General features: G+C 48.0%; 1 protein-coding gene across 11 annotated transcripts in view; it reads right to left on the bottom strand.

Annotated features, from left to right (window-relative positions):
• Positions 1-14,909, bottom strand: part of TRAK1 (trafficking kinesin protein 1) — a 748,555-nt gene that overhangs the window by 426,793 nt on the left and 306,853 nt on the right. For all 11 annotated transcript variants that reach the window (XM_069648282.1, XM_069648279.1, XM_069648284.1 and 8 more), the window contains exon 3: positions 2,300-2,416. In XM_069648282.1, the coding sequence (XP_069504383.1) occupies positions 2,300-2,416 (117 nt within the window). The remainder of the gene's footprint in view (positions 1-2,299; positions 2,417-14,909) is intronic.

The raw sequence follows: 14,909 nt of genomic DNA, 5'->3' as shown, positions 1-14,909 counted from the left end.
AATGGGGACAAAATGGTGTGCCATGAAAGTTGGGGGGACAAACTAACCCCCCTAAAATTACGGCCATGCCTAGATGATTCTATCCAGAAATTGCAAAATGGTAAAACGCCAAGCTAAGAATATGGGGCCATTTGACAAAGGGCCATTGGTGCAACATGCAATGTGGAAACTGCATTTTGCATTCTGTGGCCAGATTTACCAGCCTGCACATACCTAATTCACACCAAATATTTACATGCAGTGGCAACAGCTGCAGGGCTGCTGCATCTCAAAACCCCATGCGTTGGTGAATCAAGAATGCACTTTCATAAATTATCTGCCGTGGAGTGAATTCCGTCCACACAAATTGCATTGCATGAGCAGATTAATTTTGGGGAATTTGCGGTTCTTACGAATTTGGTACAAAGCGATTTGCCAACTCAAAATAGATATGGATGTAATTTGCTTAATAGTGAAAGGCAACGCCACACTGTATGAAGATATCCAATAAGTGGAAATTAATATGAAATCGTAACAGGGAACAGGATGAGCCACAGATTATGAACTGCAGTAAACTAAATTGCCAGTGTGTAAACATGCCTTTTGACCTGCTGGGTTGAAACAAATAGGTTCCTGCCACATACAATTATGTATTTACTAGCATTTATGTAAATACTCATTTGTCATGTTTTTAACTAAACAGTAATCATTCTGTATCTACTATTATCATCATGAAAAATAAAAGTACAGTACTGGATTGAGTTCACACAGCTTTTATTAATTTAGCTAGTGAATCTGGTGTTTCTTTTTCAAAACATTTCTTTTTTCTCTTATTCTCTTGTGAGGAATGATTTCTATTTACTATTCAACCCTCTCTTAGTCCATTTTAGACAGTGCATATAATGGTGCATCAACATACATCTACACACAACAAGATACTGTAACATCAATCTCAAAAACAGTTGTGTGTTTAACAAGAACAAAGACATACAATTCATTACATAAAGAGCATAGAAAGTTGAGGCTTTTGTTTGTTTGAGTGCTATGCTGTTTTCTCTGGACATTTATAGGGTCAAATATGTCAGACGGAAGGGTGACCTAGCCATCGGTCTACGTCTAGATGTAAATCAACAACAATTGTTATTGTGAGGGGAAAATTATGGCACTCTAAGTGTAATATCCACGGACGTTTTGGCTGGTTGGTCAATTAGCCTTCTTCTCGGGCCAAGACAGGGTTTCCCTTGACTGTAGCACTCTGTGGGGGTGTCTCTGAGGTAGGAGGCTGTAGGTCTACACGTGTGTTTTCCTCGGGGCTCGCAGCATGAGGAACTAGCATGGAGTATCGATCTTACTACGTGCAATATGGAATGTTGACCTCTAATTTTGCTGGGTCTTCAAATGCGGCTTCTCCCTGCAACGGAGGCCATCCAATGGATCTATGGCCAATGCCTGTGAATGGCATCTGTTGTCTCCTTGGTCGCAAGGCAGGTAACCTAGTCGCGGGATCCGAAAAATGTATTTGGAGTGGGAAACTCTCATTGCTCTGGGTCATGAAGTGCGGCTGCTCCCTGAATTCGGGGGCATCGAATGGATCTCTGGCCAGTACTTGAGTGTGGCGTCTGCTGTCTCCTCGCTATTAACGCCAAGCTGCTGGGATCAGCTTATAAAGGGGGGCCAGTCTAAAATTGCTTCACTAAAACAAAGCATTGCAGAACGATGCTAGATCATTGCATAATCGTCAACATGGAGGAGCTGACCAGAAGAAACCAGCACTGGCAATGCCAACAATTTGGGCTTTTGTGTAGGCATGGCAAGGGAAAGGCACTTGCCCGGCACTGCCGTAGTGGCGTTAACTGGCCATTGGATGGTAGCAGGTGAGAAATGGTGCGAGTACCTGAGCATCTAATAGCAGTGCCTGGCAAATGCCCAATACTTATACACAAGCCAAAACTGTTGGCTTTGACTATGCTTGTTTTAACGGGACTTCAGTGAAGGGCATAGTGCATATAAATAGTGTGGCTGAAGGCAGTCCTGGTTAGGACATTTTTATTACAGCAGTAGTAGGTTTACAGCTAAATTAAGTCAACTCCCAGAAGACTGCGTTGAAAAAACTGTGCTAAGTGGAAAGTTTGATGCTAAAGCTTGTTTAAAGGGAGCTCAAAGAGTTCCCACAAAGAGATGTTTTGGCCAGGAAATGGGTGCGAATGGCTCCAGGAATAAACATAGGACCTCAAGCATGCTGGGTGAACGCAAGCTCCAACCTATTGCATTAAATAACACAACCAAAATGTTTGAAGATTTTAAACGGGCCACATCTCACCTCTTCTCGGATATGTCCTACTTGCTCTTCTAGGTATTCATTTCTTTCTGCTAAGGTTTTATTCTTCTTCAGCAGGGACTGGCCAATGCGTGCAGCTAACTCTAAATCTCGCTCTTTCTATGAATTGCAAAGAAACAGGTTATATATTTCACTATTTCGTTTGGTAAAAGCTGAAGTTATACCATGCCAAAGCAAATTACTGCAACATATTAGCTCAATGGAATTGTACATTATATATTGACAAACAAACAAGTCATACAAAAATACCATTAGTATTATCATTTTGATTCCAATTAAACATTTAAATACAGTTCGTCTTAACTTTACAATGTCTCCAGACCTGACCTCCCTATGCATTTCTGTAATTCCTAGAGAGGACGAACACCCCTGTCATGTTTTGCAGCAATCGGCTTGCTACCATTAACGTTGCAGTACTTCTGCAGGGCTTCCTTCCGACAACTGAATGAGATTGCCTCGGAACTGTAGCAAACCATAGACAGCAGGAGCTGGGAGCATCGATAATGATGGGTCAGTGGCACTGACTGTGCCGCCTCACATGCTGTTTATGGGAGGGGCATCTCGCTCCATGGTGAAACGGAAAGAAGGCCCTCATATAGGAGCGAGGGTGGGAGCAGAACCTTAATCGTGTCAATCTGAATTAGACTAGATCAACTTTAGTGGTTTCATGTTCCTTCCCAGACAATAAAAATATAAAAAGTACCTAGGAGGTAGGGGTCAGTCAGCAAGGGGAATTGAAAATAAATGTAAAGTACAGGACTTAGATTGGAAATGTAAAGTGAGGGCGTGGATGCAATATATGAGAAGGATAACATTCCTCAAATCAAGGCAAAATGGCGCAAAGAGGTAAGGGGAATGTCATACCCTTAATCTCTCAAAGACCAAATGCTGGCTAAAATGCAAACAAGGCAGCACAACAGTAACAAGACACTGACTGATATCAGATTGATTTACTTGGTATGAGCATTACATTGGGCAAATAAGACAGTCTGGACAGGTATCAATCAATCACATTTTTCCATTACAATTGAACAATCTTACACCAGTAGAAAAACCGCAATCTACATCCAAACCTGGTAAAGAATTACCAAGGTAATTTATGAAATATGCTGCTTTAAATCTAAACATTGAAAAACAAATGTATAATCAAAATGTCTTTGTTGAGTGTGAACATCTTCATCTCCATGAGTGCAACAAATAGTATTGTTGGGAATTAGGATATTTTGTTTGTAAAGCAATATAATCCTTAAACATGTACTTTTAGCAGGCTGCAATCTTGTGGACTTTATTATCCCCAGATAGCAAACCTTAAGCTACAGCCACTCTTCACATCCTCAGCCATTAACCGCCACATGTTCACCCACGTTCAATTATTCACTCCTCACTCTGAGCCACACTCAATGATGCTCACTACATCCTTCACCCCAACTTTATTATGCTCTCCATACCCTCAACCATTCACAATTACGCTCGTCACAGGCTCCAGTATGCTCTGTGCATTCTCCGATAAATCCAATTTTTCTCTATGCACTAATAGGCACATTTTAGACGCTGCCACTGTACAATAGTGTTGTGCTCATTGCCAGTTATTATGAACACTGACAGCACACAATGTAGCCTCTCGACCGGGCCCTGAAAGCCTCCGACTACTACAGAAAAAATTACACTCGCTCAGCATAGTCTCAACCCAGGACCTACAGATAGTCCGCCAGCTCAGATGCATGGGGCATTTCCTTTTTACATTTTTTTGGGGGGACTTCACTGGTTCGAACCCCTGCAGAGCTGGAAAAGGGCCTCAAGAAGAAGGATCACAAATATATGGGATGTGGAAGGATAAGGAGAAAACATGCATTGGCAAAAGCCAATTGTTTGGGCTGTTTGTAGGCATGGTATGAGCATTTTCCAGGAACAGCCATGATGGTACTACCTAGCCACAAGATAGCAAAAATCGGCAAATGATGTTAGTACTTTGGCATATTATGTCAGAACCTGGAAGATTACTATTGAATGCTTATACAAGAGCCAAACCCATTGGCTTGTCCACTGTTTGTATTTAACAGGAATTCCGTACATTATAGGTGCAATTAGGCCATTACCATTTAGAGGGCTGCTACGAAATAACATTTGAATCCCCTCAAAAGCACAGAACTATCTCAAAGACATCCGAAGAGTGTGTGTTTTGGGAGAGGCAGGTACTGGGTGAGAGTGGCCATAGAGACTACCATGCCCATAGGTGATCAATGGGTGGGTAACAAGTCAAACAACCCCCCTAGAGGCTGGATCTCCCTCCTCACATCCCAGCTCTTTCCTGTTCGCACTCCGTATACCAAAGGGTTCAGTTTATAGGCAGTGCTTAATAGTAAAAACAAAAAAAAGACCTTTAACTTGGTTGATGCCAGCCACTGTCTGTGAGCAATGGACAAAACATGCTTCTTCACATGCTCTAAATGTCCGTAGTATGCAGAAATGCAGCACTGCAAGGATTGAGGAGAAGTACATGGCCAAATAACACCACCCTTAGCCTAACACTTCAAGGTCATTATCTCCTGACAACCCGTGCTGCTAGTAAACGCAAGGAGGCAGCACGCTACTTAGAGAGGACGAATAGGCACTCATGTGGCGACAGGATCACGACTAATTCTGAACCGTTGTCGTATGTATTTGTTGCTAAGCTGTCAAATAAAACAATCATTCATTCTTTTGAAACCTGGCCTTCTGACTTCCAATGTTCAGCTGACAAATCTTGCTGTAACATAACCTACTGTAGCAGGAGGGGGGCGTGGCTAAGCAGCCGATGGAGTAAGTCAGCCTTTGTGGCCACTCCTGCCGGATCCTGCAAGATCCGAAATAAAAGCAACCTTTACATAGAGGAAAGCAGCTGGTGAATGGATACAGGGGTGTCGGAACTGCCCGTGAGCAAGCTGCTGGAAGGAGAAGTGGAGGTTTTAACGAGGCGGAGATATAAGGCATGGGAATGGACAACCGCTGATAAAGATCGAGATTCAAGATGGCACCAACCCAACAAAGGCTGCAGCGGACCAGAGTGGAGGCGGTTGACCGTGGAAGCCGAGGAGCCCTAACGGGAGAGGCGGCGTGCGGACCAGAGAGGGAGCAGTGGAGATGGAAATGGAGACTGTGCCAGTGTAAGGGAGACTGGCGTGGATAGTGCCCGGCCGCGGAAATCGAAGGTGCGCTGTGAGGGACGGCGGCGTCACACCAGAGCAAGGAGGACACTGTGGGGAAAGAGGCAGCAACAGCCCGGTGGAAGACAACAGGCACTGGGCTGCATAAGCCTGGAGGTGTTTTTGTGCGGGGGTGGCAAGCAGGTAACAGGTGACAAGTATGACATGACAGTAATGACAGTTAAATGTTAAAGTTATTTGTACCGCGCACCGCCACCAATGGAATTGGTCCCCAGTCGCTCTGGCGGATCTGTAAACGATAAGGTGGGATGGGTTAGTAAGGTGAAGAGGGAGTAGGATAGTGAGAGGAGTGGTGTTCTGTTGGCAGCTTCAACTCGGTATACACCGGGTGCTGAGCTTTGGTGCGGGTATTGGATCGGTGTCAGTCCGTGTGTGCTGTAGCTCTGGCTTATGTGTTGTTGCAGTGTTGTGAAGTGCGTGCAGCTTGTGGTACGAGAGATGTTTGTGTGTGTTTTTGAGTGCAATAAGTATGCAGAGGGTGAGGTTATATTGGTTAGTGGGTTACCTGACCTTTAGCATGCTAACATTCACAGTTCTGTCTAAGTGTGGCACTTGTTGGCCTTCACAATCCTATCTAGAAGCGGTGCAGGCCAATGTTCAGAATTCTATCTAGGTGTGGGCATGCTAACATTCACAATCGTATCTAGATGCGGCGCAGGCTGGTGTTCACAGTTCTAAGTGTGTCACATGCTAACATTCGGTTTCATCTAGGCGCGGGCATGCTATCCTTCAATCAAAATCCTATCTGGATGTGACGCAGTCTAATGTTCACAATTCTATCTAAGTGTGGACATGCTAATATTTATAATTCTTTCTAAATGTGGACATATTAATATTTACAATTTCTATCTAAGTGTGGACATGCTAATATTTATAATTCGATCTAAGTGTGGACATGCTAATATTATGGCACTCTAAGTTATTGGGAGGTAAGATAGAGTGGCAGTGTTTTTTTGGAGTAGAGTAATTGCTCTGCTCCCCACCCATGTAACACTCACAGTTTTTGTTGGTGTCTGTTAGCGGCTAGCTTCCTTGGCGTCCCCTGCGGACACCTGCAGACACATTTTGGAGCCGCCAATGTCGTAGTAATGACAGTGTCAGGAATGAGGAGGCCAAACAGGATGTGAGGTGGAAAAACTTTGGCCACAAGCTTCATTTTAGTACAAGCCATGGTGCGAAAGAAAACCAACTATAACATCATCATATAGAGAATAACAAGAATATATTTTGGGGACAGAGTGATCAGGTGAGCGGGGGGCCCTATTCACATGTAGGGCCTGCTCGAGGCTGATCCCTGCTGCCACCCTGAGGGGGTGCTAACCGGCGGCCTCCAGGTCTCCCCAAAATAGATGACCTAACTTAGGCACAATCCCTGGCAGCCAGGGTCCAGAAGATATTTCTGGTGAAGATGTCCATGCCTTCAATGGACAAGTGGACCCCGTCACAGCAGAACATGGCCTGGCTGTGCACCGAGATCCCATGCTTTAGGAATTTGAGGCCTGAAAATAGGCGAAAATTGGCCACTGCCTTATTTAATTTGGCTGGATATTTCCATGGCTTTATTGGACTCTGTGCCCTGCCAATGCTGGTGCGGGATGATTCCTGACATCACTTCTGTTCGTAGTCTCAACATGTGAGCCAGGGATCTGAGGGAGGTGCAGATTGCCGCCAGGAGGAGCTTCCTGCCCAGATGGGGCAAATCAATGCCCCGAGATGGAAGATGAGGAAATCGGGGGGAGGGGAGTATGCCCCCAGTAGGCCGGCCAATTTGTAGTGGAGGTCCCCCAAGCGCATGCCCGGTTTTCCCTACCAGTAAGTGATGGTGTCCTGAAAATGCATGCCGTCTTGGGTTTCTTCCAGACACCTGCTGGCCCTGGTGATAAATGGATGGCCCATGATCCATGCGGTTTTGGACGGTTGGTTCCTGTCAGCCGACAGGAGAGCGGGAGGGAAGAGGGAGGGAGAAGACTGTTCAATCAAGCCTTTCCTAATGTAGCTTTTATAAGTCCCAGATTTCCAGTCACCTATCCCCTTTATGGCTTTTCTTGTAAACCCCCCATCCAGGCTGATGTGGCTGCTCCTATCCTAAAGGAGTGGGACCCAAATTCAGAGGGGTTCCATCCTATTGCAATTATGGTCTTCTTGAGTAGTGACCTCACTTGAAATCTACTGAGAGAGGACCCATTTTTGTGAGTGAAAAGGTGCTCCCCCCCCGGCCGGGGCGCTTGCTCAGAAAAGCCCTGGTATTGCAGATGGGTCAGTACTCTGTTGCTTCTATCCAGTAAAGACTGATAATCCTCCCTTTTCCTAGTTGGTGTTGTAGGATATTGCTGCCAAATGGGATGAAGCCTATGCTTTCTTTTTGTTCTGTTTGAAGGCCCACTCCATAAAGTCATTGACATGGCTCTCCTGTATGTCTCTGATGTTGGTGACTTTTGTAATGTTGCCAAAGTCAGTCAGGCAACTGTTTTACATTTTTGCCATTTTTTTGGACCAGTGCCTTTTTTGGCCAAATCGCCTAGGACCCCCGTGGTCTCACCTGTTGATGTGTGGTGCCCGGTTAAGTCCCCCCCCTTGCTTATGCCCTGGGGGAGGATAGGAGCAGGGATTCTCCTGGGGGAGCCATGTCTGGAGGGATGGAGAAGTCTGTCATATTTTGTTCCAGGGTGGCCCAGACCTCCTCTGGAACTGCTGTTCTCTTTGCTTCAGCCTGTGGGTTTAGTGCCCTGAAAGCAGAGAACTGACAACAGGACAGAGCGTCAGCGGCTTTGTTGTCTTTGCCTGCCATGTGCCGTGCAATTATTACACGGTGTTTCAGATTACTTTTTTGTAAATTCTCTTGACACTTTCAGTACCAAAGAGCAAGATGCAGCACCCTTGTTCAACATATGTACCACTGCCATGTTGTCTGACCATGTGACCAGCTCTGTATTACTCAGCAGTTCCCCCCACAAGTAGAGTGCCAACCATGTGGGGAATAAGTATAGCAGGGTGATGTTTCTGGTCCAACCCTGCTTGTGCCAGCAGGGAGGCCAGTGGCACGTGCACCACTTGTTAGCAAAACATTTCCCAAAGCCTTTGCTGCCAGGGCCCTTTTCCCATCATCATTTATGGGCATGCACCATATCACCTTGCCATTGAAATTGCTAAGGAATGACTTCCATATGGCTAGGTCTTGTGCTATCTCTTTGCCCAGTCTGATGTGGTGATGTGGCTTGGTTACCCTCCTCATTTTCAGCTCCAGGCTTCTGTGGAAGACCCGGCCCTGGGGCATGATTCGGGTAACAAAATTGAGCTTCCCAGCGAGAGATTGCATTTCCCGCAGGGTCACCTTGTCCCTGCCTGTCATCAACTTTATTGCTTTTAATAGGTCCTATTTTTTTTCTTTGGGTATGCAGCATTCACCCTTGGAAGAATCAATCTCAATTCCCAGGAATGCATAATGGAGACCCAGCTGGGCCAGTGAAGAAGAAGTTGTCCAGATAATGCACCATTCGTGCTCTGGGCATGGCTTGCTGGAGTGTCCATTGTACAAATGGACTGAACTGCTCAAAATAGGCCCCACAATGGTGCAGTCCATGGGGAGGCATTTGTCAAAATAGAATTTGTTCTCAAAGTGGAAACAGCCACTGGTAGGAGCTCTCATGTACGGGCAGCAGCCTAAATGCTGATTTAATGTCAGCTTTTGCTATGAGAGCATGGCTACCTGACAGTTTCACTAAATCCACTGCATCTTGTACACAGCTGTATGAAACAATGGCCCCTGTGGCAGGGATGCCCTCTTCTTTGGGCACTAGGACCGGGGGGGGCGGGTCACTCTGTGAAAAGGAGGAGGAGAAAGGGTCCGTCTATCCTGCCCAGTTTTAGTTATTTGCCAATTTTTTCTCTGATTATGGGGGCAAAGGCGGAGGCAGGTTTTAGGTTTTTGGGGATGGTGTGGGATCCATGTCCCCTGAACCGGATCTGACAGCCCTCTTGAAATCCCTGACCCAAAAATTCTCTAGCTACTGGATCGGGGTAGCTTTCTAGCATTTGCAAAAGTTTGTCTACTTTTATTGGCGAGGCCCATATTTTAAATCTAGTGGATGATTTTGGCCTCAGTGATTTTTGGGCTCGGCCTGGAGGGAGCGGGTTTGGTGCAGTTACCGCTGCTGTGTCCTCCACTGCATGTACTGCATTGGTGTTTGGCATTTTCTTCTTTCAAGATCCTCTTGTGTTTTGCAACCCCCTTATGTGCTTTTGTTGAATTGTATTTCTTCAGGGGTTGGTTCTTAGAGCCTTACTAGGAATTTTTCTCTGCTCATGATCCACTTGTGTTTTGAAACCCCCCCCTTAGCGCTTTTGTTGGATTGTTCGATCCACGGAGGTGGGTTCGATAGGTTATTTGAGTGCAAAAAAAAATTCAATTAATTGCTTTTTCCAAATCTTTTCCTTCATTTTGCGCTCAATGTGCCATGCAATAGTCTTTTTAAAGGTTCTATTCACATTTTTGCCGGATGAGCGCCTCCCATATTTAGTAATTAGTGGGCCTGGTGGTTCAACATTGTTATGACCAATCCACGCTTTAAAGTGCCCCTGGTGATCCTCGCTCCCCGATTCAGACTCAGTGTCCGTTTTTGCTTTTTGCCTGTATGCCAACTGCAACTGTAAACCCAGTACCCAAATGTAACTAAGTACCTCATGTTTTCTATGTAATCATAATCTTGCCTATGTATACTTCATGTAATAGCGCCTCGATGCCTTTGGGCTGCAGTGCAGTCTACAAATGAAAAAATAAAAAGTGTCCGAGCTGTCACTCTCGCTGCTGGAGCTGCTCGAGTCCTCCCTGTGCCTTTTCCCCTTTGTCCCAGCACCACCCTCTGTGATCCATCTTAATTAGGCTTTTCTTTTACTGCCGGGGTGGGTGTCTGATGAGGCTGGCATGCTGCGGACATCAAGGCGCTGTTTCTTCCTCGCCAGCTGCTCCTGCTCTGCTGGGTCATCACCGCCGTCGTCCTCTTAAGGTGCAGGTGCCTCGTCAGCTGCTGCGTTGAAGCTGGTTGCTGCCAGTTCTGCCATTTTTTCCTGCACCAGGTCCATGCCATGGCCTGCTTCTGCCACCTTGGCCCACTCCAGGAGCAGCGTCTCCTTAAGTGAGAGTGCATCAGCCATCCTTATCCTTGTTTTGAGCAGGGGATGGGTGGTTCTGCCTGTTGGCTGGATGCCCTGTGTTCTTCCTCTTGTTGCTTTGGCCCCAGTAGGAGTGCCTGTTTGAGGCTTCTTTTCACACACTCCTTGTGCAGCATGGCACTATCCCCGCTCTTGCTTGGCGGGTTGGGTAGTGGTTCCTGCCTTTCCCGGGGAGGCAGGGTGCAGGGTGTTCCCGTCTGCTGGGGCACTTATTTAAGTGAGCACAATTGTGGAATGCTCCGTTTTTCCCGTCCCTGACTTCATAGCCTGTTGGTAATACCCTTGTGTCGTTGCGCCCCGTCTTCCTGCTTCCATACATTTTCGAGATCTGGAGTGTTGTACTATGTAGGTGCTCTCCTTCTGTGCCAGCAGGTGCAGCGAGGGTCAAAGACACGGAAAACAAACGTGCACTTGGTTTGCACAGAGCAGCCGGGAGGCAGGTAAGCTGGTGAAGTCTTTGTAGCACCAATACCGCCGTCCGGCGGTAGTACAGAGGGTGCTGCGGGCTGACCCATCAGGGCACTCGTAAAACTGTGGATGCCTGCGTGACCAGTGCTTTTTTTCCCCCATTCTCTTCTGCCGTTTCTTTCCCCCTTGGGTCACCCTCGGCTTTCGCCGAGCCCTTGCCAACACCTTTTCCTTTTTGCACGCTAGGCTCTGCTGGTCTGTGGATGGCTGCTGGGACAAGGGCTTACTCCCAAGCACAGCTGCTCTGCAGTGTAAGATTCGCAAACCAGAGTGCCGGTTGCTGTGAAATATAACGAAGCCTCAAACCGGGCTTCTGTTGAACTGCGGCTTGAGTGGGGACCGCCGAGCAGGGGTGCCGCGGGTTATATCAACAAGTTCCAATGTTCAATCTGGAACCATTTAGGCCCTAACCAGGGCTGCGCTCACGGTGCCGTAGATTCCTCTTTGATCCTGGCACAGCTGCAGGCTGAGCGCGGCGGTTCCCTGCTGGTTCACCTTTTCCCAGCTTCTTTCCAGCGCTGAGGCCAGTATGCTCGTCGACGCGAGTGGTGCCGAGTGAAGTCACGTCCAACCGGGCCTGGGTAGCTGGTGCACTGTGTCGTCCTGTTCCCAATGCGAAAAACACTGCAGTGAATGCTGATGTTCCCAATAGCAAAAATGAGTTACTTTGTAACTCTGCTGTTTCCTCCTCACCTGCACAGGGCTGCAGAGCTGCACCGCAATGAGGCTGGAATGGCTGGGATCCCATCTGATGTTCGCCTGCTGTGCTCCAGGTCAGAAAGAGATTATTATTTTTTTTTTTTTTTGTTTCTTTCTTCTGCAGCTCCCTGGTAGTTCAGGTAGACAATCGAGTGGACCCTCTTCGTGCAAACTGGGTAAGTGAACAAGGTGATGTATTTTTGCTCCTGACAGCAGGTCCGGGAGCCTGCTGGAGCCTGTCAGGAGAGAGGCAATGAATGAGAGGGGCTACCTTGCCCTTCCTGGTTATAGGCCTAGTTTTGCCTGAGGGCAACGGAGCCCCTCTTTGATCAACAAAGGCCCCCCGCTCCACATCCGTCCGGATGGGAGGGGGACCTTTGATGTGAAGTGACATGGGCAGGGACTACCTGTTGTCACTTGCCCCTGCCACCTCTCTTTCCTGGGGGGCGCCCGGCAGTCTAGGTCCCCCTTGTTCTGGGGACTCAGCTGCCCGCCCTTGCATCTGGATGCCAAGTAGAGGCAGCACCTGCAAGGTGCTGCTCTACCGGACACACAACAAACACCCCACATCCCAGCTTACGCCCTCAGGCCTCCCATCTGGGAGGGCCCATGTTTATAAGGTGAGTGCTGTGTGTCTCCCCCTCGCTCTGATCCCCCACTGGGAGGTGTGTGAGGGGCGGGACGCTTGCCAACAAGGAACAGGGAGCGCTGGAGCCCCTTTCTGAAACTTCTCCAGGTATACATGCAACGCCCTGGGTGCTCGGCAGTGCGGGCCCACTGAAGAGGATGCGAAGAGCAGCTTGGAGAGGTGAAAAAAGGAGCCTGGGCCGTGCGGTGCTATTGAGAGACACAGAAATGCCTCTTTGGCTGACAAGCAGTGGGGACACGCAGAGGAGCTTTGAAAACTCGGAGGCACGCTATGGTGGTACCGCTGTGGGCATTATGCACAAGTTAAGAAGCACCAGCTCAGCATGAGCAGGCTGTCCGCCCCGGGCCGTGTGGCGATTCCTCAGAACGCATTTCTTGCTGAGGCTGCACTATAGACATGCAAATAAATCAGCCAGGAGAGCCTTCAGGTGCATGGTCTCGCCACAACTGGGGAGCCGGATACAGGAGAACAGTGGAGCAGCCTGGTAGGGAGGGTTGTGGAACCCAGGTGATGAGGCCACATTGCAGAACCGCATTCCTTACAAAAAGAAGGGGACAGCTGGATGACGAGATAGACAGTTGCGGCACTGGAATAGCCGAAAAGGCTCTGGGATGCAAGGAGTACCTGGAGAATGACCACTGTGAAGTAGGCCTGTAGCCCGGACAAAGCGGATGGATGTGGCCAGAGGATCACTACCGGCAGGAGGGCGGAAGAGCACCCAGGCTATGAAGCAGAGTGGACCACAAGGGTGCTGCGACACTGACCCAGACGCGGTGAGGGGAAGTGTCCATGAGCTCACCATCTGGGAAGATCTATAGAAGGGGGCAGCAGGATCCCCGGCCCAGCGACAGGCACTTGCAATTGGTCTTGGTGTTAATTGGTAGCCACATAGTTGCGTAGAGTTGTGTGCAGTGGCCAAATAGCGTACAACAACAACACACCCAACCCAGTCACTGACACACTGGACTGGGAACTGAGAGTATAACCTAGATGGACGCACACAAACGTGCTTTCTCAAGTGATATTCGGGACCCATTGGATTGGGGACAGTTTGTTCAAATGCCTTCCAAGGCTGCCAAATCCAAGGCGAACCAACCAACATTGGATAGTTTTGCAAGAGCCAAGCAGCAGACAGCTGAAGAGAGCATGGTTTCGGCACCGGGGAAAGACAGAGGCACCATGGAGATGCTTAATCAAGTCATGTTGGCGATAGTGGACCTCAAGACATCGCTGGAAGCACAGATAGAAGCAGTACAGCTGGATGTGAGAATGTTGCACCAGTATGTGAGAGGCTTGGCGGAACGTACTGCTAGGTTGGAAACACAAGAAGCAGAAAATACAGGTTCGCTCCGGAACCCTTAGGCGGATGTGCACATTTTGCAACAGAAGGTCAGCCTCTTGGAAAACAGAGTGGAGGAAGCAAAAGGACATGCTCGGAGGAACAACATTCGTACTGTAGGCCTGCTGGAAGGAGAAGACGACTACGACCTGACAACATATATAGAGAACATGCTGCTCCATGTAATTGGGCCTGGGAACCTCACACTGGGCTTCCCTATCGAGAGGGCACACAGAGCCCTCGTCAGGCGCCCCCTGCCCCCAGGAGCACCTCCGAGGCGGATCATTGATTTGATTTGATTTGGGAATTTGTATAGCGCATACCGATGAGGGGGCCAGGCACGAATGGACCAAGACGCAGAGATGTTCTTACATAGTTTGTTGCAGTGGCACAGGGGTTCGAGCTGACGGTAAGGAGCTGCACTAGGCAAACAGGAATGTTTTCAATTTTTTTCTCAAGATTGTTAGGGATTCAAGAAGTCAAAGATTCAGCAGGAGATCATTCCACATCCAGGGACCAAGGATGGAAAAACGTCGCTCACCCCAAGTGGTCGTTCTGACGCTCGGGATTGGCAAAAGATGCTGTTCTAGGGATACCCTGCATTCGACCAGCACTGGCTCAGAAAGACTGTTGGGTGCGATCAGATAAAAACGACACAAACCATCTCATGGCTTCATCTGAAACATGTGCCACTGATGACAGTCTTGAGATGAGGATATCAAAGTCCACTGTATCAAAGACTGCTGACAGGCCCAGCATGACAAGCATGCTGACAGTACCTTCATCGGCAGCCCCCTGCAGATCGTCCCAGACCGTCACCAGGGCAGTCTCAGTTGCATGCACCAGTCTGAAGCCCGACTGGAAACAGTCGAGGATCTTGTGTTCATCTGTTTGTCTGGAGTTGCCTTGTCACCACATTTTCTACGATTTTGGCAGGCCATAACAAGCCGGCTATTGGACGATAATTAGCAATTGGACCTTGTGGTCCAATGTCAGCGTTTTTAACAATGGTGTCATAAAGGCTTTTTTTTTTTACTCCAGAGAAACAGAGCCTTGTGATAGTGA

This window comes from Ambystoma mexicanum, chromosome 2q (assembly GCF_040938575.1).
Source record: "Ambystoma mexicanum isolate Mex_15411 chromosome 2q, UKY_AmexF1_1, whole genome shotgun sequence".
Taxonomy (NCBI): domain Eukaryota; kingdom Metazoa; phylum Chordata; class Amphibia; order Caudata; family Ambystomatidae; genus Ambystoma; species Ambystoma mexicanum.
This window is presented reverse-complemented; position numbering and strand designations above follow the sequence as displayed.